Source organism: Scomber japonicus, chromosome 7, assembly GCF_027409825.1.
Source record: "Scomber japonicus isolate fScoJap1 chromosome 7, fScoJap1.pri, whole genome shotgun sequence".
Taxonomy (NCBI): domain Eukaryota; kingdom Metazoa; phylum Chordata; class Actinopteri; order Scombriformes; family Scombridae; genus Scomber; species Scomber japonicus.
The window spans coordinates 33517467-33543320 of record NC_070584.1 but is presented as its reverse complement, the minus strand read 5'-3'; the positions used below and the strand labels follow the sequence as shown (position 1 = coordinate 33543320).

At 38.2% G+C, this 25854-nt stretch overlaps 1 protein-coding gene across 1 annotated transcript in view; it reads right to left on the bottom strand.

The window, feature by feature from the left end:
• Nucleotides 1-25854, bottom strand: part of LOC128362340 (uncharacterized) — a 106346-nt gene that overhangs the window by 14432 nt on the left and 66060 nt on the right. Inside the window, exons 9-11 of the mRNA XM_053323082.1 lie at nucleotides 14468-14638; nucleotides 6511-6619; nucleotides 352-413 (exon numbers count right to left, since the gene is read on the bottom strand). Coding sequence (XP_053179057.1) covers nucleotides 352-413; nucleotides 6511-6619; nucleotides 14468-14638 — 342 coding nt within the window. The remainder of the gene's footprint in view (nucleotides 1-351; nucleotides 414-6510; nucleotides 6620-14467; nucleotides 14639-25854) is intronic.

Here is a 25854-nt window from a genome sequence, read left to right as displayed (position 1 = left end):
TTTAGTGTCTTTGAACAGGAACACATTAAGACACAGTCTGTATTACATGAGACCAAACATTCAATGTTATCTGCTGCTGCAGTCCTTTAGTAAATAAGGACAGACACAGTTTGACTTGTTATTAAATCCTTAGTAAATATCACCCTGGGTTACCTGCTGCTACTTAAAATCAAACACCAATAGCAGCCCTGTCTCTGTCTCTGTCTCACATGAACATGAATATCTGTTGTAGATTACAGCTGAATGGAAGCTACTTCATTATTTCTTTCCTTCATATCTACACTACAACTTTCATGAAACTGTCTCACTGAATCATCTTCAGGTCAGTTTACAGTAGAAACAGTCTCTTACTTTGTGTCTGAGGGTCCAGGTTCATTACTGAAGTTCAGAGGATGATCATTAGACCAGTCACTCTTCATAGACAGACAGCTGGATATTACAGACTCTGCTCCGTCCTCCTCTTCCTGCAAATCATTCATCTTCTGGAGTCTGAGAGCTAAACCTGTAACACTGGACACACACACACACACACACACACACACACACACACACACACACACACACACACACACACACACACACACACACACACACACACACACACACACACACCTTATTAGTTTACATGACTTTAACTACAACCATGTGTGTTTTTTTAGTCTTCACAAAAATAAACTTTGACTCTGGTTTAAATCCATCAAACAGACTTCAGATAAACATGTGTGTGCTTCTTAACTGTGACTTCTCTCTATTTAGAGCGCAGCAGTGAGTCACATTACATCGCTGTGAGGATGCACAAACCAGGAAATGAACAACAGTAAACACCTTTGAACACCTCAAACTCTGTTATTTCAGATTTTTCTGACACAATTTCATCAACTAAATAATTAATGTGAAAAATAATCAGCAGACTGATCAATAATGACAGTAATCATTATTTTCAGCTCTGATATTAACACTCACCTGCCTCAGACTTGCTATTGTCCTGCTTCTGCGCTGCAGACTGTAAAATGGGTTCTGAGTGGACTTTCACCTTTATTGCTTACCAGTATGTTCCTCCCTTCTTCTTTATAGTAGAGGTTGTGTTTGTGTGTGTGTGTGTGTGTGTGTGTGTGTGTGTGTGTGTGTGTGTGTGTGTGTGTGTGTGTGTGTGTATATATATATGTGTGTGTGTGTGTGTAGTTTAGACTGGGAAATCAAACAGCAATAGCAGCCCTGTCTCTCTCTCTGGTTAACATGAACATGAAGATCTGTTGTAGATTACAGCTGAATGGAAGCTACTTCATTATTTCTTTCCTTCATATCTACACTACAACCTTCATGAAACTGTCTCACTGAATCATCTTCAGGTCAGTTTACAGTAGAAACAGTCTCTTACTTTGTGTCTGAGGGTCCAGGTTCATTACTGAAGTTCAGAGGATGATCATTAGACCAGTCACTCTTCATAGACAGACTGCTGGATATTAGAGACTCTGCTCCGTCCTCCTCTTCCTCTTCTTCCTTCATCTTCGGCAGACTGAGAGGTAAACACTGGAGACACACACACACACAGTATAATAAATCCAGTCCTGCCTCTCAATTTGGCAGCTTCCCATTAGTTTATAGGCCAGCTGACAGTCTTTCCTCTGTCTGGGACAATTTATTCTCAGAAGAACCCCCAACCAAACAATCTTTCAAATGTATGCATAAAACAGATACTGGTTATATAGGATCACTTAAATTAACATCAGTCTCTGATACTTGCTGCTCTGACCATGTCTCCCTCCCTTGCTCTCCAGGCAGGGTGCCCGTCCTCCCCCTCTCATCTATAGGCTTGCTCTCTCCTCTTTTTCTGTTCTGTCTCTCACTATCTCCTGTGTCACAGGTCAGCTTCCTCGCCTGCTCTGATCTTATCTACTCGCTGCAGCTGGATCTCTCCTCTCTGATGCATTTCATTTTTAGGTTTTATCTTTGTCTTAAAACTACCTCCATTATGTGGTGTAACAGGTCAAACCACTTTAACTACAACGATGTGTGTTTTCTGTTCTTCACAAAAATAAACTTTGACTCTGGTTTAAATCCAACAAACAGACTTCAGATAAACATCTGTGTGCTTCTTAACTCTGACTTCTCTCTATTTAAAGCGCAGCAGTGACTCACATTACATCGATGTGAGGACGAAGGAAACCAGGAAATGAAAAACAGGAAATAACTTTTGAAGATGTCAAACACAGTTTTCATATTTTTCTGACTCAGTTTAATCAACTACATAATTATTAAGAAAAATAATCAGCAGATTGATCAATACTGACAGTAATCATTATTTGCAGCCCTGATATTAACACTCACCTGCCTCAGACTTGTTGTTTTCCTCCTTCTGCTTTGCCGACTATAAAATGGAGCCTGGTTTAATACTTTCCCTTCAGGTGCGTCTACCTGTTGGCTCCTCCTCTAACTGCGCACTTTGAAATTCACTTATTTGCATTGCAATACTGCCACCTAATGTACAGCATGCAGTGTGTAGACCAGGCTTTATTCTGAGAATGAATGAATAAATAATATTAATCAGTCCAGTATTTATTAGGAAATATATTACTCCTCTCTGTGTTTGTAGTACTTAATAATTTTAAAACTGTACTGTTCTCCCTGTGTGTTATGTGCTTTTGTGTACGTTAACACAGTTTAACAATCAGCCAAACTCAGGTATCACACTTGAGCCAGGATCAGAGCGTCTTGCTCCCTTTATTTCCTTATTTTTAGTAGAAATACCACGAGTGAAACTGCAAATAAAAGACAATACAAAACCTTAGCGACACGTTGTAAGGAAAACTAATAAACAGTAATAATATTTAAAGAATAGCGAAAAAACTACACGGCACAAATGAGCCGTTTACCTTAACAGTAGGCTGATATACATTGTTGCTAAGCAACGCTCACTTTACATCAGCTCTCAAATTACTTTTAACTTCTTGTATGACTCAAGTTAGTTAATAAACATCACACATTACAATACTAAACTTATTAACTTATCATTACATATTATATTATATATTACTTCAAGTTAAAAAAACTTACAGCCATTGCTTTCGTGAGAATGACAAAGACGATTCAGAGTGACCAGCCGTCTTTCTTACTGCTGGTTGCTACGTTACTTCTACGTTATAAACCGTTATGTAGCCTTCAAAATAAAATTCCAGATCGACTGTGTGTGTGTGTGTGTGTTTCTTATGCAGAATTTCTTACCATAAATTGAATCTAATACATTCATTAAATCAAGTAATTCAAGTACCTTAAATCATAAAAAATATACTGAGAGCAGAACAAAAACTATTTGATTTTCTAGAAACAATTAAATTCATTTGATAGTTAATATATACATTGTGTTTTGCATTTTCATAGCATATAATTTCATTTTCATCTTGGTTATGCTGATAAAGTTATTAGTTCAGATAAGTAAGTGATAGATTGTTGACAGATTCCAGGTTGATTGTAGTCGATGTATTAGTAATGCCTTAAGGCTCCAGTAGGGGGAGTCGCGCTTCTCTCCCTCACTTAATACACACGAGTGAAGACGAGAGCAGTGTTTTCATCCCTCTATTCTGCTTATTTTAAGGGCACAACATGTTTATCTCCAAGGGTTCCTAATATTTATTAGAAGTCTCATCCTTTCCAGCCTGTCTCACCTTTGTTGCAACCTTATCCTTTCTTCACTATATTTGTCACAATGAATTATTACGTGTTCTACATTTTCAGCTACATTACAGTACATGCATACTTGTGAATTAGAAACAGTCTCATTAATCAAACCTTAATCTGGAGAGGTCTACTTCCTCCCTTTTATTTCTCCCTTTAACACTCTGTGCTCTAACTATGTATTCTATATTATGTTCCCCTCTTCTTGTCCTCATCTCATTTTCAGCCATAGTTCAAATACTTTTTTTTTGATTAGTGCTTTACCTTCACCAAATGATATGTTGATTAGCCTACTTGCATCATGTGTAGTGTCCTTTAGCCATTCTGTCTGGAAATTATTTTTCACTGGTATGCTGTGCTTCATAATACAGGACGAGCAGGATTTAGAGAACACTGCATTGTGTTCTCCTATAGAGCTAAATACAGCTAAATACTATCTGGTGAAAAAAACAACAGCACAGCATTTTTATTTATAAATTTGTCTTAACTTGATCTTCACGTCACATTCAGTTAATGAGAACTGGGATGTTGCTATGGTGACAACTCTAACAACGGCTCTGGTATTACCGTCACCACAGCGCCATCTAGCGGCGGTTGTCGGAAAGAGTTTCGTCTCGTGTGTTTCCGTACTATTTGTTTGAGGGTGTTGTGAGTTTCTTTTCTTCCTTGTTTTGTTTCTCTGGAATAAAGTAAAATGCTACATGTATTAGTCACTGTGATGTGTTCATATAAGAGTGAAAATTATCTGCAGGATTTGTGTTGCTAACTTTGTGACAATTCTTTATTTTTTTATTTTTTGCACAAAAATTACACCAAAAAAAAAAAAAAGACATAATGACAGATAATATAAAGTGGAGGGAGAGGCAGAAAACCCAAATGGGCTTATTTAAAGCCTCGTCCTAAAAATGTTAAAAGAAAATACACAATATTACAGAAGACAATATGACTACATAGAACAAACCAAATTTATTTCAACATATATATATAATAATAAAAATAAAAACAGAAAAATAAGATTGAGTGTATGTGCATGTGTCTGCGAGGGTTACATTGGTCTCAGTATCTGTACTTCATACATGAAACTGACAAAACACATTGAGAAAACAGTTACAAAACTTTATAACATTTATAACTTTTTTAAAGATGAACAGTTTCTTCTCAGGAGGGAAAAGCTATTCCATAATTGGTAACCCTAAATCTTAACGAAAACTGACCTCTGCTAGTAAAAACTGAAATACATGTAAGATGCTGCACTAATGTAGAAAACAAGATGTAAAGGATGTGATTGGATAGGGCTGAGTCACGTGATCTCACCTACAAGTTTAAATTACATAGTTATTATTAAAGTCACCTGATTGGTTTAAATGCATATAAAAGCTACATACCTATATTTTAAAATATTTACATATACAGACACTGACGTGTAATCTGGAGCCATGAAAAGTGTTTAAAAGTAATTAATCAAATCTTTCAAATAAAAAAAAACCCTGAAAATATCTGTTCCCATATTTATGAGGCTCATGACATCTGTTTGTTTTTTCATCTTAATCAACAAATATCAACTTCACCAAAATCCAGAGATGTACAGTTTGTGGTCAGTTAAGAGACTTAAGTGAAGATGACAAAATCCAGATCCAGACTCTGGTCCAGATGGATCATCAGGATCCAGCTGATCCTCTCTCAACACTCCTGGATGTTCACTATCACTCTGACAGAGATCACCACTAGTCCCATCTGATGAGAGAAGAAGAAAGAACAGAGGAGATAAATGAGTGTTTAGTGAGACTCACTTCATCAGCTGTCAGTCAGTGATGCAGCACATCCAGTATAAAGAGCAGCAGGGACTTCAGTCCTGTTCAGACCAGAAGTGGAACAGCTGTGCAGCGTAGCTTGCTTCCTTTCAGCTCTCATGTTAACGTGTTGGAGTGAACACACTGAGCTCCAAGCTCACACACCTGCACACACTTTTACTATCAAGTCTGTTTATTCTGCAGATTTCACTCAAGTACACAGAGGAAATAAAGTGCTGAGAGTCATGAACACATCATTACTGCAGAAACAGAGACATTCACTCATCAGTTTACTGATGGATTTACTGCTGATACATGTCAACTCTTATCAAAGTTTAAAGCTACAGAGTCTCTGTGGGATTTGAAGATGTTCCCTGCTGTTAAATCATCACATGATAATCAGGCAGAGCTCTCAGCTAAACAGCTGCTGTGATTCCTGGACTTCAGCAGAGGTTCTGGTCTGTATAAAGACCACATGGTTACTAAATGTAATGATGCTTGTGTGAAATCAGAGCCAGTGATTTGCAGGCTGCAGTCAGACTGATCTTAGAGCTCTGACAAAGATGAACTGATCAATAGTTTAGTGTTGAAATGAGAGAACAAACACTTTGAGATCAGATTTGATGGTCTGAGTTTGATGATGAGGATCACTGTCTCTATACATCTTGTAAGGCTGTCAGCTGTAATCCAGCTTTATTTCCTTCAGACATCAACACAACAACAACAGTCGTCTTCACATCAACTCAAACACATCATCACAACAAGCTTCTGGCTCATCTGATTGGATGACTGTTCTCTCTCTCTCTGTCTTTCTGTCCAATCCTGAAGCCTGTCACCATCCTCCTCTCACAGCTTCACTGAGGAAAGCAGCACTGAGAAGGTTGGAGCTTCACCAGGAAATACTGGATCTTTGCTTTCATACTGACTGTGTTTAATACTAAACTGCTGAAACCAGCACAGACTGACTCCAACTCTCTACTCACATCAGAGTCTCCAGTCTGCAGTCTGGACTCTGCTGAAGATCAGACAGCAGCATCACATCTGAATCCTGCAGGTTGTTGAAGCTCAGATCCAGCTCTCTCAGATGGGAGGGGTTGGACTTCAGAGCTGAGGCCAGATAAGCACAGCTGGTCTTTGACAACCTGCAGCTCTCCAATCTGAATAAATAATAAAAATGTCAGTTTAAAAGACAAAAATCATGCTTGAAATCATTAAATGTTTCATTATCTGTTCAGAGCTGAAGAAGATTTAAATGTAGAAGTTTAGAAAATGTAATCTCCAAACAGCTGAACCCAACAGGATGAAGGTTAAAAACTGTCAAATACAAACATTGAAAAAGAGATTCTAACATTCAGAACCATAATCATGTGTGTGGCAGTAATCATTCCTCCTGCCCATACTGACTGTGAAGTGGTCTCTTCCTAACACAGCTGCACTGTAGGAAATGACTTCATAAGTTTCAGCTGAAGACTGCTGAAGCCTCATATTAGTTTAAACTCTGGAAGTCACTTGGACTACTAACTGTAAAATCTTCATTAAACTGAACGGAACACCTGAGGAGGCCAAAGTATTAGTTGTCAGAAATGTGAAGGAGCTGTAAAAATACCAATGATCAACAGGAACTGGACCATAAGGTAACAAATAGCTGGTTTACACATAACCATGACATACACAGAAAAGAATCGTTTTTCTGCATCTGGATCCATTAACCACATGACTTTTAGTCAATTAGTGAACATGGTCACCTGGAAATGAACACTTTTTTTTTAAGTATATATTTTATATTTTTGCCTGTATTGTACAGGTTAGAGAGAGACAGGGAATGGGAGGCAGAGAGGGGAGGGGGGCAATGACACGCAGGATAGGACCGCTCGGTGCGGGATTCGAACCAGGGTCGCCTGCAGTGAGGACTGTAGCCTCAACACATGGTGAACACTTTTGAATACACTGATCATAATACATGGGATTTGGAATATGATATTGACTCTGATAACAATTTCTTCTCTTCCATCAACAATAACTTTGACTATTATACTGATGAACAGTTCAACAGGAGAATTAAGACCGATAAAAAACTATCCATCATCCACTTCAATAGCAGAAGTCTTTATGCAAATTTCATTCATATCAAGGAGTATCTACATCAGTTCTCAAAACCATTCAGCATCATTGAGAAAATTACCAGACCCAGCAGAATCACATCTCATTGTGCCACTCTCATAGACAATATATTCACCAATGACATAGAAAATAATACAGTTAGTGGACTATTAATAAATGATATCAGTGATCACCTACCAGTTTTTACAGTATATGACAGAAACTATAGGATTGATAAGTCCGATGAGAAAAAAGAATACAGGAGACTGAGAACAGAGGAAACAATAAATGCTTTTAAAAATGACTTATTGGCGCAGAACTGGGATGATGTATATCAAAATAAAGATGTTGATAGTGCATATGAGGAATTTCTCTTATCTTACTAAATAATAAAAACTGTCCCATAATGCAATATGGCAGGTGTCCATGGATAATAAAGGGTTTACAAAGTGCCTGCAAAAAGAAAAATATGCTGTACAGACACTTCTTACGACAGAAAACTAAAGAAGCAGAGAATAAATAGAAACAAAACCAAAATTAGGCTTACTAATGTTATAAGCAAGAAAGGCAAAAGTCATACCGCTATACAAAACTGGTAACAAACACCACTTCACTAACTATAGACCTGTTTCTTTACATCCACAATTCTCTAAAATTCTTGAAAAACTTCTCAACCAACTGGACAAATTCACTTAAAAAAACGAACTCCTCACTGACAGCCAATACGGATTCTGGGCAAACAGATCAACATCACAGGCATTAATAGACTTAATTGAAGATATCACAAACTCTATAGACCATAAAAAATATGCAGTTGGGTTATTCATCGATTTAAGAAAGCATTTGACACAGTAAATCATGACATATTAGTAAAAAAACTGGAACGTTATGATATCAGGGGGGTAATTCTTAATTGGGTCGAGAGTTACTTAAGCAACAGGCAAGAGTTTGTGAAGCTGGGTTGCTCCACATGTCTGGACATTTCTTGTGGTGTCCCCCAGGGGTCAGTGCTGGGCCCCAAACTTTTCATTATGTATATCAATGATATAAGCAATGATATGTCTAAGATATTGAAGCTTATTTTATTTTTAGATGACACAAATATCTTCTGTACTGGTGATGACTCTCAGCTGCTATTGGAAGAGGTTTGACAAACAAGTTATCACTGAACTTGAACAAAACTAAAATAATGCTATTTGGTAACTGCAGAATGAATTCACAAGTTAAGATACAGATTGATGGAGTTATTATTGAAAGAGTTGTCGTAAATACATTTCTTGGGGTTACAATAGACGAAACACTCAGCTGGAAACCACATATAAAACATATACATTCTAAAGTATCAAGAAGCATTGCAGTATTGAACAAAGTAAAGCAGTTCCTAGATAATAAATCACTCTGCATTCTCTACAGTTCATTAGTCTCTCCTTACTTAAGTTACTGTGCAGGGGTTTGGCGTAAAACTAACTTCAAAAGTACATTACATCTATTATTTATTCTACAGAAGATAGCAATTTGAATAATTCACAACGCTGGTTTTCAGGGTCACACAAACACACTATTCTTACAGTCAAAAGTACTGAAACTTCGGGTAGAATTACAAACTGCACAAATTATGTTTTGGGCAAAAAGTAATCAACTACCAGGAAATATTCAAAGATTGTTCACTGAAAGCGAGGGTGGCTATAACTTAAGGGGATTGTTTAAATTCTGTGAGGTGAGATTATGGAACAGTGACTCAGGTGCCCTTTGTATGTGTGTGTATTTATGTTTGTTTGTGCGTACGTATATCTATGTATGTGTACATATGTGGATGTTAATATAGAATAGAATAGAACAGAATATCCTTTATTGTCATTGTACAATACGCTTTCTATCGTGGAGCGATAGACAGTCTGCAGCAGCTTTGCCTCCAGGTGGTATTTTTATGGGGATGTGTAAATATGAATATATATGTATGTATGTGTATGTATGTATATAGTTATTTTTGATGGAAAAATGCAGCAATGATTTGTATATTGATAACAGTAAATATATGATGTATATATTGACATAATATATAATAGAAAATTATATCATAGAAATTATATGATGGTATGAATTAGTAATTAAATTAGGAGCATTGATATAGGAAATAATTGAAATTCTACAAATTTGTGTTCAGTAAATCCTGAAAATTACGAACCAAACATTTGAAACTTCACTGAAGGATTTGAATTGAATATATATATTTTTTTAAATAGCAAAGCTACAGTCAGTGAACTGACCTCAAGGTCTCCAGTCTACAGTTTGGACTCTCCAGTCCAGCAGACAGACGCTTCACTGATGAATCAGACAGCTCGTTGAGACTCAGGTCCAGATCTGTCAGATGAGGGTTGGACTTCAGAGCTGAGGCCAAAACTTCACAGTGAGTCTCTGAGAGTCCACAGTCAGAAAGTCTGTAATGACACATATATTACAACATATGTTATCATGAAAGAGGACCTTTGTTGCATGTCAGACTGCTGAAGCCTCATATTAGTTTAAACTCTGGAAGTCATTTTTACTCACAACAAGACTGTGGATTTTAAATTCCTGTAAACATTTAAATTCTACACATTTGTGTTCAACCAATCCTGAAAATTATGAACCAAATATTTGAAACTTTAAAGAAGAATTTTAATTTAATAAATAGAAAAAAACTAGCAAAGCTACAGTCAGTGAACTCACAGCAGAGTCTTCAGTCTACAGTTTGGACTCTCCAGTCCAGCAGACAGACGCTTCACTGCTGAATCAGACAGGTAGTTTCCACTCAGGTCCAGATCTGTCAGATGAGGGTTGGACTTCAGAGCTGAGGCCAAATCTTCACAGTGAGTCTCTGAGAGTCCACAGCTCTCTAGTCTGTAATGACACATATATTACTACATATGTTATCATGAAAGAGGACACTTTATATTTACTTCATACATTTGATGATGAAACAGTTTGACATTCATTATTTTGATTAACATTTAATCTTCACATCAGTGGTTCAGATCTTCTTTATTTATATTTTTAAATCTTTGTTTCTGAGGCATTTTATTCCTTTAATGGACAGTTGAGAGATAAACAGGAAACTAGAGGAGAGAGAGACAGAGAATGACATGCAACAAAGGTACACCACCAGAATCAAAGCACAGACCAGTAAGCTACCAGAACACTCCCAGTTCAGCTGATGCTGTCTCACTGTGCTTGAATGAAACAATCATTCTCATCACTCTCTCTCAGACCTGCAGACTTTTAATCTTTGTTTTGCTTTAATCTTGCAGATGAAGGAGAGAAAATGGAGTTACATTGAGGCTTCCATAATGTGCACAGTGTGTCTGTGTGATCTGATCCCATGTCTGTCTCCACAAAGTTAACATGAGGACATCTTGATTAGAAAACCACTTTTACTGTCCACTATGTTTAATGTGACTGCAGGATATTTTGACTCAGTTCAGCTCAGTGAACAGTTCCAGTTGAGTGTGTGTGTGTGTGTGTGTGGTGTGTGTGTGTGTGTGTGTGTGTGTGTGTGTGTTAGGGATGCAACAGTACTCTAAAATATTGAACCTTTCAGTCCGCTCTGCACGGAACAATACAACCTTATGGACTGCAGGTTTTCGGTTTTGCAAATCATTTTTCATTGATGCTTTACAGGCCACTGTGTGTGTGTGTGTGTGTGTGTGTGTGTGTGTGTGTGTGTGTGTGTGTGTGTGTGTGTGTGTGTGTAATAGGTTCAGTTGAAGCTAATATGAGGCTTTGACAGTCTGGTAGGCTCACACTTGATGTGTCTGACTCAAAGTTTCAGAATATTTAGAACTAAATTCCCTCTTTGAGTTTGGATCCCTCCACTGCAGCTCAGCAAGGAAACACTGAAGAAACACAAACATACTTACTTGATATGTGGAACTCAGACTGCTGAAGCCTCATATTAGTTTAAACTCTGGAAGTCATTTTTACACACAACAAGACTGTGGATTTTAAATTCCTGTAAACATTTAAATTCTACAGATTTGTGTTCAAACAATCCTGAAAATTATGAACCTAACATTTGAAACTTTAATGAAGAATTTGAATTTAATAAATAGAAAAAAACTAGCAAAGCTACAGTCAGTGAACTGACCTCAGAGTCTTCAGTCTACAGTTTGGACTCTCCAGTCCAGCAGACAGACGCTTCACTGCTGAATCAGACAGCTTGTTGTCACTCAGTTCCAGATCTGTCAGATGAGGGTTGGACTTTAGAGCTGAGGCCAAAACTTCACAGTGAGTCTCTGAGAGTCCACAGCTCTCTAGTCTGTAATGACACATATATTACTACATATGTTATCATGAAAGAGGACACTTTATATTTACTTCATACATTTGATGATCAAACAGTTTGATATTCATTATTTTGATTAACATTTGATCTTCACATCAGTGGTTCAGATCTTCTTTTTTTATATTTTTAAATCTTTGTTTCTGAGGCATTTTATTCCTTTAATGGACAGTTGAGAGATAAACAGGAAACTAGAGGAGAGAGACACCGAGAATGACATGCAACAAAGGTCCACCACCAGAATCAAAGCACAGACCAGTAAGCTACCAGAACACTCCCAGTTCAGCTGATGCTGTCTCACTGTGCTTGAATGAAACAATCATTCTCATCACTCTCTCTCATACCTGCACACTTTTAATCTTTGTTTTGCTTTAATATTGCAGATGAAGGAGAGAAAATGGAGTTACATTGAGGTTTCCATAATGTGCACAGTGTGTCTGTGTGATCTGATCCCATGTCTGTCTCCACAAAGTTAACATGAGGACATCTTGATTAGAAAACCACTTTTACTGTCCACTATTTTTAATGTGACTGCAGGATATTTAGACTCAGTTCAGCTCAGTGAACAGTTCCAGTTGAGAGTGTGTGTGTGTGTGTGTGTGTGTGTGTGTGTGTGTGTGTGTGTGTGTGTGTGTTAGGGATGCAACAGTACTCTGTAAAATATTGAACATTTCAGTCCGCTCTGCATGGAACAATACAACCTTATGGACTGCAGGTTTTCGGTTTTGCAAATCATTTTTCATTGATGCTTTACAGGCCACTGTGTGTGTGTGTGTGTGTGTGTGTGTGTGTGTGTGTGTGTGTGTGTGTGTGTGTGTGTGTAATAGGTTCAGTTGAAGCTAATATGAGGCTTTGACAGTCTGGTAGACTCACACTTGATGTGTGTGACTCAAAGTTTCAGAATATTTAGAACTAAATTCCCTCTTTGAGTTTGGATCCCTCCACTGCAGCTCAGCAAGGAAACACTGAAGAAACACAAACATACTTACTTGATATGTGGAACTCAGACTGCTGAAGCCTCATATTAGTTTAAACTCTGGAAGTCATTTTTACTCACAACAAGATTGTGGATTTTAAATTCCTGTAAACATTTAAGTTCTACAGATTTGTGTTCAGCAAATCCTGAAAATGATGAACCAAATATTTGAAACTTCAGTGAAGAATTTGAATTTAATATATATAAAAAAACAGCAAAGCTACAGTCAGTGAACTCACAGCAGAGTCTTCAGTCTACAGTTTGGACTCTCCAGTCCAGCAGACAGACGCTTCACTGCTGAATCAGACAGGTCATTGAAGCCCAGGTCCAGTTCTGTCAGATGAGGGTTGGTCTTCAGAGCTGAGGCCAAAACTTCACAGTGAGTCTCTGAGAGTCCACAGTTATAAAGTCTGTAATGACACATATATTACAACATATGTTATCATGAAAGAGGACACTTTATATTTACTTCATACATTTGATGATGAAACAGTTTGACATTCATTATTTTGATTAACATTTGATCTTCACATCAGTGGTTCAGATCATCTTTTTTTATATTTTTAAATCTTTGTTTCTGAGGCATTTTATTCCTTTAATGGACAGTTGAGAGATAAACAGGAAACTAGAGGAGAGAGAGACAGACAATGACATGCAACAAAGGTCCAGCACCAGAATCAAAGCACAGACCAGTAAGCTACCAGAACACTCCCAGTTCAGCTGATGTTGTCTCACTGTGCTTGAATGAAACAATCATTCTCATCACTCTCTCTCAGACCTGCAGACTTTTAATCTTTGTTTTGCTTTAATCTTGCAGATGAAGGAGAGAAAATGGAGTTACATTGAGGCTTCCATAATGTGCACAGTGTGTCTGTGTGATCTGATCCCATGTCTGTCTCCACTAAGTTAACATGAGGACATCTTGATTAGAAAACCACTTTTACTGTCCACTATGTTTAATGTGACTGCAGGATATTTAGACTCAGTTCAGCTCAGTGAACAGTTCCAGTTGAGAAAGATCATCTCTCTTTGCTACCTGCCGCTGTCAGGTTCACATCCATAAGCAGCTACATTTACTGACTGTTCACAAACACTAATGAAACTAATGACCTGACAATATTACACCTGTACATCATTCAATATGTTATGGCATGTTTTGTGTGTATGTGTGTGTGTGTGTGTGTGTGTGTGTGTGTGTGTGTGTGTGTGTGTGTGTGTAATAGGTTCAGATGAAGCTAATATGAGGCTTTGACAGTCTGGTAGACTCACACTTGATGTGTGTGACTCAAAGTTTCAGAATATTGAGAACTAAATTCCCTCTTTGAGTTTGGATCCCTCCACTGCAGCTCAACAAGGAAACACTGAAGAAACACAAACATACTTACTTGATATGTGGAACTCAGACTGCTGAAGCCTCATATTAGTTTAAACTCTGGAAGTCATTTTTACTCACAACAAGATTGTGGATTTTAAATTCCTGAAAACATTTAAACTCTACAGATTTGTGTTCAACCAATCCTGAAAATTATGAACCAAACATTTGAAACTTCAGTGAAGAATTTGAATTTAATAAATAGAAAAAACTAGCAAAGCTACAGTCAGTAAACTCACATCAGTCTCTCCAGTCTACAGTTTGGACTCTCCAGTCCAGCAGACAGACGCTTCACTGATGAATCAGACAGCTCGTTGTAGTTCAGGTCCAGTTCTGTCAGATGAGGGTTGGACTTCAGAGCTGAGGCCAAAACTTCACAGTGAGTCTCTGAGAGTCCACAGTCATAAAGTCTGTAATGACACATATATTACAACATATGTTATCATGAAAGAGGACACTTTATATTTACTTCATGCATTTGATGATGAAACAGTTTGACATTCACTATTTTGATTAACATTTGATCTTCACATCGGTGGTTCAGATCTTCTTTATTTATATTTTTAAATATTTGCTTTCTGAGGCATTTTATTCATGTAATAACTGTTTAGAGGTTGTTACAAATAGAATAAATTGGAATTCAGAATGGGATAAAAAATATATTTTAAATCCTGCTGTGTAAAATCAGGTATTACCTGTAAGTCTGATTATATATCATGTAATAATAACTTTACTGCATTCACTGATAACTGTAAATACTGATATATGTTGTGATGAAATGCTGCTGTAATAAAACCTCAACCACAACCTATAAAACAAATATTTGAAACTTCAGTGAAGAATTTTAATTGAATATAAAGAAAAAAACTAGCAAAGCTACAGTCAGTGAACTGACCTCAGAGTCTTCAGTCTACAGTTTGGACTCTCCAGTCCAGCAGACAGACGCTTCACTGATGAATCAGACAGTTTGTTGTTACTCAGGTCCAGATGTGTCAGATGAGGGTTGGACTTCAGAGCTGAGGCCAAAACTTCACAGTGAGCCTCTGAGAGTCCACAGTGCCAAAGTCTGTAATGACACATATATTACAACATATGTTATCATGAAAGAGGACACTTTATATTTACTTCATACATTTGATGATGAAACAGTTTGACATTCACTATTTTGATTAACATTTGATCTTCACATCAGTGGTTCAGATGATCTTTTTACATATTTTTAAATATTTGCTTTCTAAGGCATTTTATTCCTTTAATAACTGTTTAGAGGTTGTTACAAATAGAATAAATACACTGGAATTCAGAATCGGAAAAACAATTATATTTTAAATCCTGCTGTGTAAAATCAGGTATTACCTGTAAGTCTGATTATATATCATGTAATAATAACTTTACTGCATTCACTGATAACTGTTAAATACTGATATATGTTGTGATAAAATGCTGCTGTAATAAAACCTCAACCACAACCTATAAAACAAATATTTGAAACTTCAATGAAGAAAACTAGCAAAGCTACAGTCAGTGAACTGACCTCAGAGTCTTCAGTCTACAGTTTGGACTCTCCAGTCCAGCAGACAGACGCTTCACTGCTGAATCAGACAGTTTGTTGTTACTCAGGTTCAGATGTGTCAGATGAGGGTTGGACTTCAGAGCTGAGGCCAAAACTTCACAGTGAGCCTCTGAGAGTCCACAGCCAGGACGTCTGTAATGACACATATATTACAACATATGTTATCATGAAAGAGGACACTTTATATTTACGTCATGCATTTGATGATGAAACAGTTTGACATTCACTATTTTGATTAACATTTGATCTTCACATCAGTGGTTCAGATCATCTTGTTTTCTGAGGCATTTTATTCCTTTAATGGACAGTTGTAGTTTATGGAGGCTAATGTTGGTTAATGTTAACAAAGTGACATTACTGAATCATTACATGTTCAATTCAAATAATATTAAATAATTAAGAACAATTGGGAGTCACGTGACGCAATGCGGGAGATGGCCGCTAGTTAGTGAGCTCCGCATTGCTCTGCTACTTTTATTCTTTTTTACCATATATTACCAGCAAAATAGCACTCGGTACACTTAAGAGGGTGAGAACGGTAACATGTCGAAATTCTCGAAGTCATCGGCCTGTGGAGATATTAAAAGGCATTTACGCTCGCAAAGACATGATGCTACACTGGATCAAGATGGCGGTGAGGACACCGGGGCCACAGGTGATCCGCAGGCCCGTGACATAGGCCAGGATATTGGGAATATCTACACAGCATTAACGAAGATTTCCAGTGAGCTGGAGGGATTGGCAGAGATACGCTGTACCACAGCCTCAGTGGAGTCTAAACTGTCCACGCTAATTACGAGGATAGATGACGTCAAGAAGCGAGTGGAGTATCTTGAAGCGGCCGAGACGGAGAGAGAGGCTAACCCGTTAGCTACCAAGACGGACATTTGGTGCTACGAGCAGCGAGGATTAAAGGCAAGCTGAGTTGGGGAAACAACAACATCATCATTTCCCAGATTATTCCAAGGCCACGCAGATGAAGCCCGACAAGCTAAATTGAAGATTAAGACCAAAGACGGACCTAAGACTTTTGAATGCCTGAAGACGGCGATGGCCTTCATAGACGCTATGGTGTGAGTAGATGACGGTGGGGCCCTTTGTTTTCCTCTTTATTTTTTATGTCTCTAGTTTGCCATGGATGCTGTGAACAGTCATTTAAAGATACTGGTGTGGACCAGCTCATAGTGAGGCTGCTATGATGTGAGTGTATGGCGGTAAAGCCCACTTTTTTTTTTCTTTTTTTTTTTACCTCACCATGGATGCTTTTGATCAGAAATGTAAAGACACTGATAAGGAATAACTCACAGCAGCGGAGACTGTGCGGCGACTAGGGTGTGAGTAGGTGGCAGTAAAGCCCATTTCGCCCCCCCCCCCCCCCTCCCGCTATGGATGTTGTTGACCTGCATTATCAAGAGACATTGGTTTGAACTAACTTCTATTAGCAGAGCCTGCGAGGCCAGACCAGCGGAGCCTCGTGGACGATTCACGGACCGACAGATTTCCGTAGGATGGACAAGAGGGGTGGGGGGTTGTGCACAGTTCAAGTTCAGATGCACAAGCTGGGTTCTGTGAGTATGAGGGGGTTCGGGTGTTAAGTTGTTGCTACCGTTTATTTAAAATGTGCCTAAGGATTGGTTGTACATTAACTCTGTATGGACAGTTACAGTAAGTCAAATAATTTAAGTTGCATGCGTATCTCCACATGGAATGTTAATGGGCTGGGGAACCCTATTAAGAGGAAAAAGGTCATGAATAGTCTTAAAAGCAACAAATATGATGTGGTGTTTTTACAAGAAACACATATGTCTCCACAGGAGACTGATAAGCTCTGTGTAGGATGGGTGGGGCATGTGTTTTATAATGCAGGTTCCAGTAAGAGTAACGGGGTTATCATACTGATTAACAGAAATTTACAATTTAAGTGTCTTAAACAAATTAAAGATACACTAGGAAGAATTGTTATTGTGCTGGCTGAAGTACAGGGGTTAAAACTAATTTTGGCTAATATTTATGCACCCAATGGGGATGATCGGACATTTTTTTACAGACCTGGAGGGGAAGTTACAAGCAGCGGGAAACCATGAGGTAGTCCTAGGGGGGTCTATTTTACAGGAACCAGCAACTGTAGATTGGTTAAGGTCGGAGATAAAAAAATATTTAGAGATTAATTCCACCTCGGTAAACTCTGCCAGTGTCGTGTGGGAGGCCCTTAAGGCTGTGATTAGAGGACGCATTATCCAACACACCTCACATCGTAAGAAAGTTAATGCACAACAACTGTTAGACTTAGAAAGCAAAATTAAAGATGCTGAAACTAAGCAGAAGCAACAAATAACATGTGATAGTGTGGGAGAACTGACCAGATTGAAATACCAATACAACAATATCTTATCCCAGAAGGTTGAATTTAATTTATTTAGGGCAAGACAAATTTACTTTGAGTCAGGAGACAAAGCGGGGAAGCTACTAGCTAGGTACATAAAACAGAGAGAGTCAGCTCCCACCATTCCTGCGATTAGATCATAGGCTGGTGACATAGTTACAGCAATGGTGGAAATCAATAAGATTTTTAAAGAATTTTATATCAACCTGTATAGCTCAACATCCGCTTCTACTGACAAGGACATAGAATCTTCTCTACAGCCACTGGGGCTTCCCAAGCTGACAGAGGAACAAAGACAATTTCTGGATTCGGACATAACTATGGAAGAACTTAGAAAGGTAATTAATGACCTCCCTAAAGGAAAAGCACCTGGGCCGGATGGCTATACGGCAGAGTTTTTTAAGAGTTTTGCAACAGAGCTTGCTCCAGCCCTGTTAGAGATGTATAAAGAGGCACTGGAGAGGGGCATACTGCCACCAACCTTGAGGCAGGCACTGATTAGTTTAGTCCCCAAAAAAGGCAAAGACCCAGGTGACTGCAAAAATTATCGTCCAATGTCTTTAATGCAGTTAGATGCCAAGTTAATTTCTAAGATCTTAGCAAATCGGTTAAATAAGGTAATAACATCTATAATCCATACTGAGTAGGTGGGATTTATTTGCGGCCGCAGCTCCTCGGATAATATCAGACGTCTCACTAATATAATGTGGTCGGTGGCCGAGGTCCAATCTCCAGTAGCCGCCATTTCACTTGATGCCGAAAAGGCTTTTGACATGGTGGAATGGGGTTACTTATTCAAGATCTTGGAGGTATACGGGTTTGGTGACACTTTTATAAAATGGATTCGGTTATTATATAAGCACCCAGAAGCAGCAGTGCAAACGAATGGGTTCAATTCTGAATATTTTGCTCTTGGGAGGGGGACACGGCCAGTGTTGGTAAAGTTCACGTTCTACATGAATTAGTTCAGTTCATAGTTCACACATTTTAAAATGAACTAGTTCAGTTCATAATTCATAATTCCAAATTATGAACTAAGTTCACAGCTCCAAAAAATGAACTAGTTCAGTTCTTTTTTTCAATACGTTGCGAACTATACTCTTTTAAAATTGTTGCCACAGCCAGCAATTATTTCATTAGTTTAACTCTGAAACTATGTGTCAGATTTCATCCAGTTTTGAATCCTTATCCAACCAGGATTTACATTAGCATCGAAGGGCCTTCCCCCATTGTTGTTTAAACTCCATTCAGTCCACACTTGTAGCAGTTGCAGCTTTCACCCCAACATTATATTCTCAAAAACATGAGGAAAAACTAGCTTGAATGTCATATATATGCTAGTTTATATAAGCTAGTTTTATATATATGTGTATATATATATATACACACACACACACACACACACATAAACAAATACTTAGGAGTTTACATTCAATGATAAGTAGACCAAGAAAAAAAAAACAACACACTGACACTGTGACTGTGATTGTGGGAAAGTATGACTATTGTGGAATCCATGAGCGCATTTAAACATGAGTCATTAACACAAAACTGGACGCTAAACAGAACGTGACATGGAATGAGAATATAATTTTTGTCATTGTGTGTACGTTGTCATTTGTAGTAAATTAAACATGAGCATTTAGTCCTTTTTGACATTTACTTGTGAATAAGAGATCTGTGGGTAATATATGTCCGTTTGGTAGTAGTTCTCTCCACATGCGCGTTCCCGCGACGAGGGGGTACTTTTCACGGCAGGGGTGCTTAATACGGCACAACAGGCAGTGCGACACTGGCTGCCGTTGCCTTTGGTTGCCAGATCCACTCAAGTTGAGCTCTACTCAACTGTTGCGCTCTCGCACTTGTTAGAATCTGGCACAGACAAAGAAGCACACGCAACGGTTGGGCAACACTTTAGTGCGGTGTGTTTTTTGCCTGAACCTTATTGAACGAAATTAAAAAAGAGTGAACGTGACGTTCACAGACACCAGAATGAACGCGTTCATAGTATCGTTCATCAGGCAGAAATACCGTTCGTTCGTTCAAGTTCACCAAAATTATGAACGAGTTCATGAACTTTCGTTCAATGAACGCGTTCATGCACAACACTGGACACGGCAGGGTTCACCCCTTTCTCCATTGTTATTTTGTTTAGCTATAGAGCCTCTGGCGGCAGCCATTAGGGCAGCACCTGACTTCCCAGGGGTCTTAGCTGGTGGGGTGGTGCATAAACTTATGCTCTACGCAGATGATATATTATTAGTGGTGTCAGACCTAGCTAGATCAGTTCCTAGCCTCCTAAACATCATTGACACTTTCTCAAAATGTTCAGGTTACAGGGTAAACTGGTCTAAGTCGGAGGCACTCTCACTGACAGCATATTGCCCCTCTGCAGCCTTCCGACCAGGTGCATTTCAGTGGCCAAAAGAAGGTATCAGGTACCTAGGCATTCTATTCCCTCCTCAGCTGAAAGATTTGGTAAAACCTAATTTTGACCCTTTATTGCACAAAATCTCTTGCGACCTTGACAGATGGGCGGTTCTTAAACTGTCAATGGTCGGGAAGGTCAAGGCAATAAAAATTAACTGTGTGCCAAAACTTAACTATCTTATACATTCTCTTCCGCTGGAGATTCCCCTGTCGTATTTCAAATGGTTTGACAGAATAACAAAGATATTTATTAAACGACCCCGATTGCATATCAATAAACTACAGAGACCAATGGACAAAGGAGGTCTGGGATTACCCAAGATGTTGTTTTACTATTATGCATTCAATTTAAGACACCTTGCACACTGGACACTACCTCCTGAAAGGGCCCCGCCCTGGTACAGTATTGAGCAATCCGCTCTCGCTCCGATACCACTACTAGAATGTCTGTCTATTAAGTTGGAAAGGAAAGTAATAACACACCCAATAATTGGTAATTTAAAATTAATGTGGATTAAAGTTGCCCGACTGTTTAATCTGGATCCATATCTGAACGCCAGTTTGAGTATTTGGATTAACCTAAAACTTTTTATTAACAAATCTCCTTTTCTCTGGAAGGATTGGCTGGGGAAAGGCATTGTCAAGCGGGGCGATATATCATGATGGTATATTAAAATCTTTTGAGGACATTGTACAGCATTTTGGGATTCCCAGGTTTCAGTTTTTTAGATATTTACAGCTTCGCCATCTGCTGTCAGGGATTTTCGGAGATAACACATCAGCTCCTAAAGCTGCAGATTTATTAAATGATGTGATAAAGAACTATGGTAGGGGTCATGAGGCATCTTAATATTACTCCATGATGATTAACAACCAGGGTAATGGAGCTATATCAGTTCTAAAAAAGATATGGGAAAAGGATCTGAACCTGTCATGGGAGGCTGAAGAGTGGGAGAATATTTTTAAAAATATTAAATTAATGTCAAGGGATGCCAAAATTTGTTTAATACAGTTTAAGATTATGCACCGCTTTTATTGGACTCCCCCTAGGTTGTATAGACTTGGGTTAAGTCAAACACCAAATTTCTGGCGATGCAAGTCGGAGCAAGGCAATTTAATTCATGTTTTATGGTCCTGTGATAAGGTTCAAGAATTTTGGGAAAGGATATGTGACAATATCTGTCAGGTCTCAGGGACTCAAATTCGTTCTAGGTGAGGGTTCGATCCTACCAAGGGGAAATAAATACATTAAAAATTGGGTTCAAACTAGTCTTATGATAGGCAGACAGATTCTTCTCAGGAATTGGAAGACAGAGGGGGTGCCGCCTTTCCGAGAATGGACTGCAGAGATGGCAAGAGTTGCAGCTTTTGAAAAAATTTCATACAAACGGTCGGGAAGAATGAATGTGTATGCTAAAAAGTGGGGCAAATACCTGACCTCTCTGGAGGACTACTGACCTGAGATGTATCATGCGGGAGTGTTGAGCGAGGTGGTGGCTGTATAAATCTATGTGGGGAGAATATGCATATTTGAACTGTGTTCATGTCTGGACTGCTGCTGCAGAGGAAGGTTGATAAAGTCTACCAATGTATTTATTTATTTGTTATTTTTATTTTTATCTTTTTGTTTTTTGCTTTTTTTTGTTTTCCCCCTTTCTCTGCCTATTGCATAAAATGTATTTGTGTTAACAACCAAGGCTGACTGTGTGGGTAGTGACAAGAGGTTTGTTGGGTTAGGGGAGGGGGGGTTAAGTATTTGTGATGTTAAGTATATTGCATTGTAATGTTTTAAAAGAAATCAATAAAAACTGTTAATCACAAAAAAAATAATTAATAACAATTACTATTATAATAATTCCTCAACTACATAACACATTTTTAAAAAGAAGCTTACAAAATGCCGTAAAGATGTAATAACTGTTTAGAGGTTGTTACAAATAGAATAAATTGGAATTCAGAATCGGATAAAAAAATATTTTAAATCCTGCTGTGTAGAATCAGGTATTACCTGCATGTCTGATTATATATCATGTAATAATAACTTTACTGCTTTCACTGATAACTGTAAATATTGATATATGTTGTGATAAAATGCTGCTGTAATAAAACCTCAACCACAACCTATAAAACAAACATTTGAAACTTCAGTGAAGAAAACTAGCAAAGCTACAGTCAGTGAACTCACGTCAAACCCTGACTACACTCTGGACTCTCCAGTCTGGCAGGCCGACGCTTCACTGATGAAGCAGACAGCTCACTCAGGTCCTGTTCTGTCAGATGAGTGTTGGACTTCAGAGCTGAGGCCACAACTTCCCAGTTAGTCCCTAAGGATCCACTGTGAGAAAGGCTGTAATGACACATATATTACAACATGTGTTATCATGAAAGAGGACACTTTGTATTTACTTCATGCATTTGATAATGAAACAGTAAAGATACTGGATTGAGTCCTTAGCAACCACCATAGCAACGTTATGAGATGTGAACAAATCAATAGGGACTAATTATAAAGCAATACTTAAGTCAAAAATGACGCGCCCCATGCTGTTTGTGACTATCTCACCACGTGCTGTGAAACTTATTCAAATTTTGTAATCCAGGTTTACATGAATGAAGATGTAGTTTCCATGTAGACACTGGTGGGGTTGCTGGTGTGTCTGGCTCGTGGAGCGATGAAGAAGTAGTGACGTACTTCCTGTCCCAGCTTTTCTCAATCAAATATAAAAAGTGGGAGAGGGCGGAGGGGGTTCCCTTCTGGGATCGCATGACATCACTGGAAATGCCCACTGATGTAAACTCTTGTTTCACACCCTTATTATTATTCTCATAGTGTATCTGAGCCGCAGAGTCTGTAGACAACTATGAGCATAAGGTGTGAGACATGAATGGTTTTTTTCTCTTTTTATTCCTCACAATGCTGAGGATCATGGGTAGGCTAATGCAGCAGGGGTGGGGGAAAAAATCGATTCCTGTACATATCGCGATTTTTTATGGGGTGATTTTAAAAATCGATTTTTCTCCCCAGAATCGATTTTTTTTTCTATTTTAGAGGCTCTAAGTGTTTTATTTTATTACCTTACAGCACTACCTTCTCAGCACCGCTGCAAAAATGACTGTGCTTGAAGTAACCTTAACTATGTTGATCACTTGCTCAATTTCATTAGAAGTTGCTAGCAGCTAGTTAACCATATAACTTTGCTTTTGGCTTCGGTGTAGGCTTCATAACACAACCTGCCCCCTCCCTTTATAAGCTACTGAAGTAGGGGGAGGATAAAAGCAGACAACCCAACTCTGCTGGACGTCCTGTCAGTCTCCCGCATATTGATAGCGGCTCCTTGACGCCCACAAATGAGACATAATCTTCCGGAATCTGGAGCGAGCAAAGCAAGAGCGCGCACTAGAGTGACTGAGCGTGTGTGTGTGTGTGTATCAATGCAGCGCGTGTGAGAGCACAGCATCCTGATAATGTGTTGCTGCTTATTACACCAATCGCACCAACATCTTTTAAAGTGTAGCAGCAATTCACACTACATAAAACTAGAAAGTGTGTGCTGCATTCTGCACATGTATGCACACACACAAAAAACAATGTTTTTTGTTTTTTTTAATGGCATCATATCAATGATATGTCAGTGTGTGGATCATTAACCTTGTTGCAGTGTGCTCCCTGGTTCTAGTTAGTGAACTATCAGCTTCTACCTGCTCAGATCTCACAGTCAGCAGCAGGACAGGAGGAGAGCAGCAGGGGAATCTAGCGCACATAGTTTGTATGGAAGCCTAATGATGGAAAAAGTAAAACTGGTAACTACAAAAATAAACTATTATTATTATTTGTCTTTTATTTATTGATCCAACAGCTCAGGTCGACTGAACAACAGAAAATACCTATTTTTGTGTAACATACATGTGTATGTTATTTTGTTAACGCTATCAGACATTACACTTCAGAGAGCGCTGAGTAGTCAGAGCACTTTACTTATTATTTTAAAACATATTGGTTAATCTATTGAACAATTCATTACATTGACACAGACTGATGTGCATTGTTTATGAGTATGTCATTCATAGTTTATCATCTGTAGAAGTGTATAATTAAACTTGTTTGTTTTTTAAGAAGGAAAAGAAAATTGCAATTATTGATTATATCGAATTGCAAAACTTGTAGAATCGCAATGATCAAGAATCATGATACAAATCGAATCTTGACCAAAGCATATCGTCCCACCCCTATAATGCAGTCACTCCTGCTATTATCCGAAACAGCAAAAACAAAAACATATTTCTCACAATCGAAGATGAAATAATTAAAATTGATGGTCGCAACATTCACCCAGCATTTCGTTTGTATCCAGGACACTTTATTGTTGTTGTGTTTAGAAATGTTGATGTAAAAAATAAAATCATCAGTGAATTATCCGGTCTTTCCGGGACACAACAGGTGTAAAATCTCCTGGTTAAAAGTTTAATAATATATCGTTTATATTTTCAAAGTATATTCATGGATTACTGGATTTTAATAAATAGAGTACTTGGTTGTGCAGGTGCACTGATCACTGGTGTTACTGCATATATTTCAATTCGTGTGATATCGTACGAAAAGCAGTGCCAAACTTTTTGTACGATATCATACGAATACAGGATGATAATGCCCTGCACACACACTATTAAAGCCATTTCTGCATATTTAGTTTGATTATTGTTATGTTTAATAATACGACATTAAGTTTATGTTAAATGTTTATATGATGAGGTCCTCCTCCCAGGAAATAACATACAGAGGAGCGAGGGACAGGTGTTTTTGGACGGCTCTCTTTTTTTTGTTATCTCATGTTTTGTTGTGGACACTGCACCATCTAAAGTATAATAAAACCTCTGTTAGATCCAAGCCAGACAGTGATTGTTTTATTGGAGTGTGTCAGGACGGCAGGTCTCCTCTGATTTAAGGAGGGTGGCCAAAACCCATAGAAAGACCGCCACACACACACACACACACATGATTTCTCACATCCATCATCCAGCTCTTACACTATGCTTCATACTTAAATTACTCTAATTTGGCACAAATTTAAATTGTTTATCTGAGAGCTCTGACTGATTGTCAATTAAAACAATAATAAGAATTTCATATGATTTATATTTGAAGAACTACATTTATAATCTGATTATAAAGTTAATCACATCTGGACTTACACAGCCTTTCTGCAGTTCCTCACAACTGGGATCAGTTCCAGGTCCCCCCC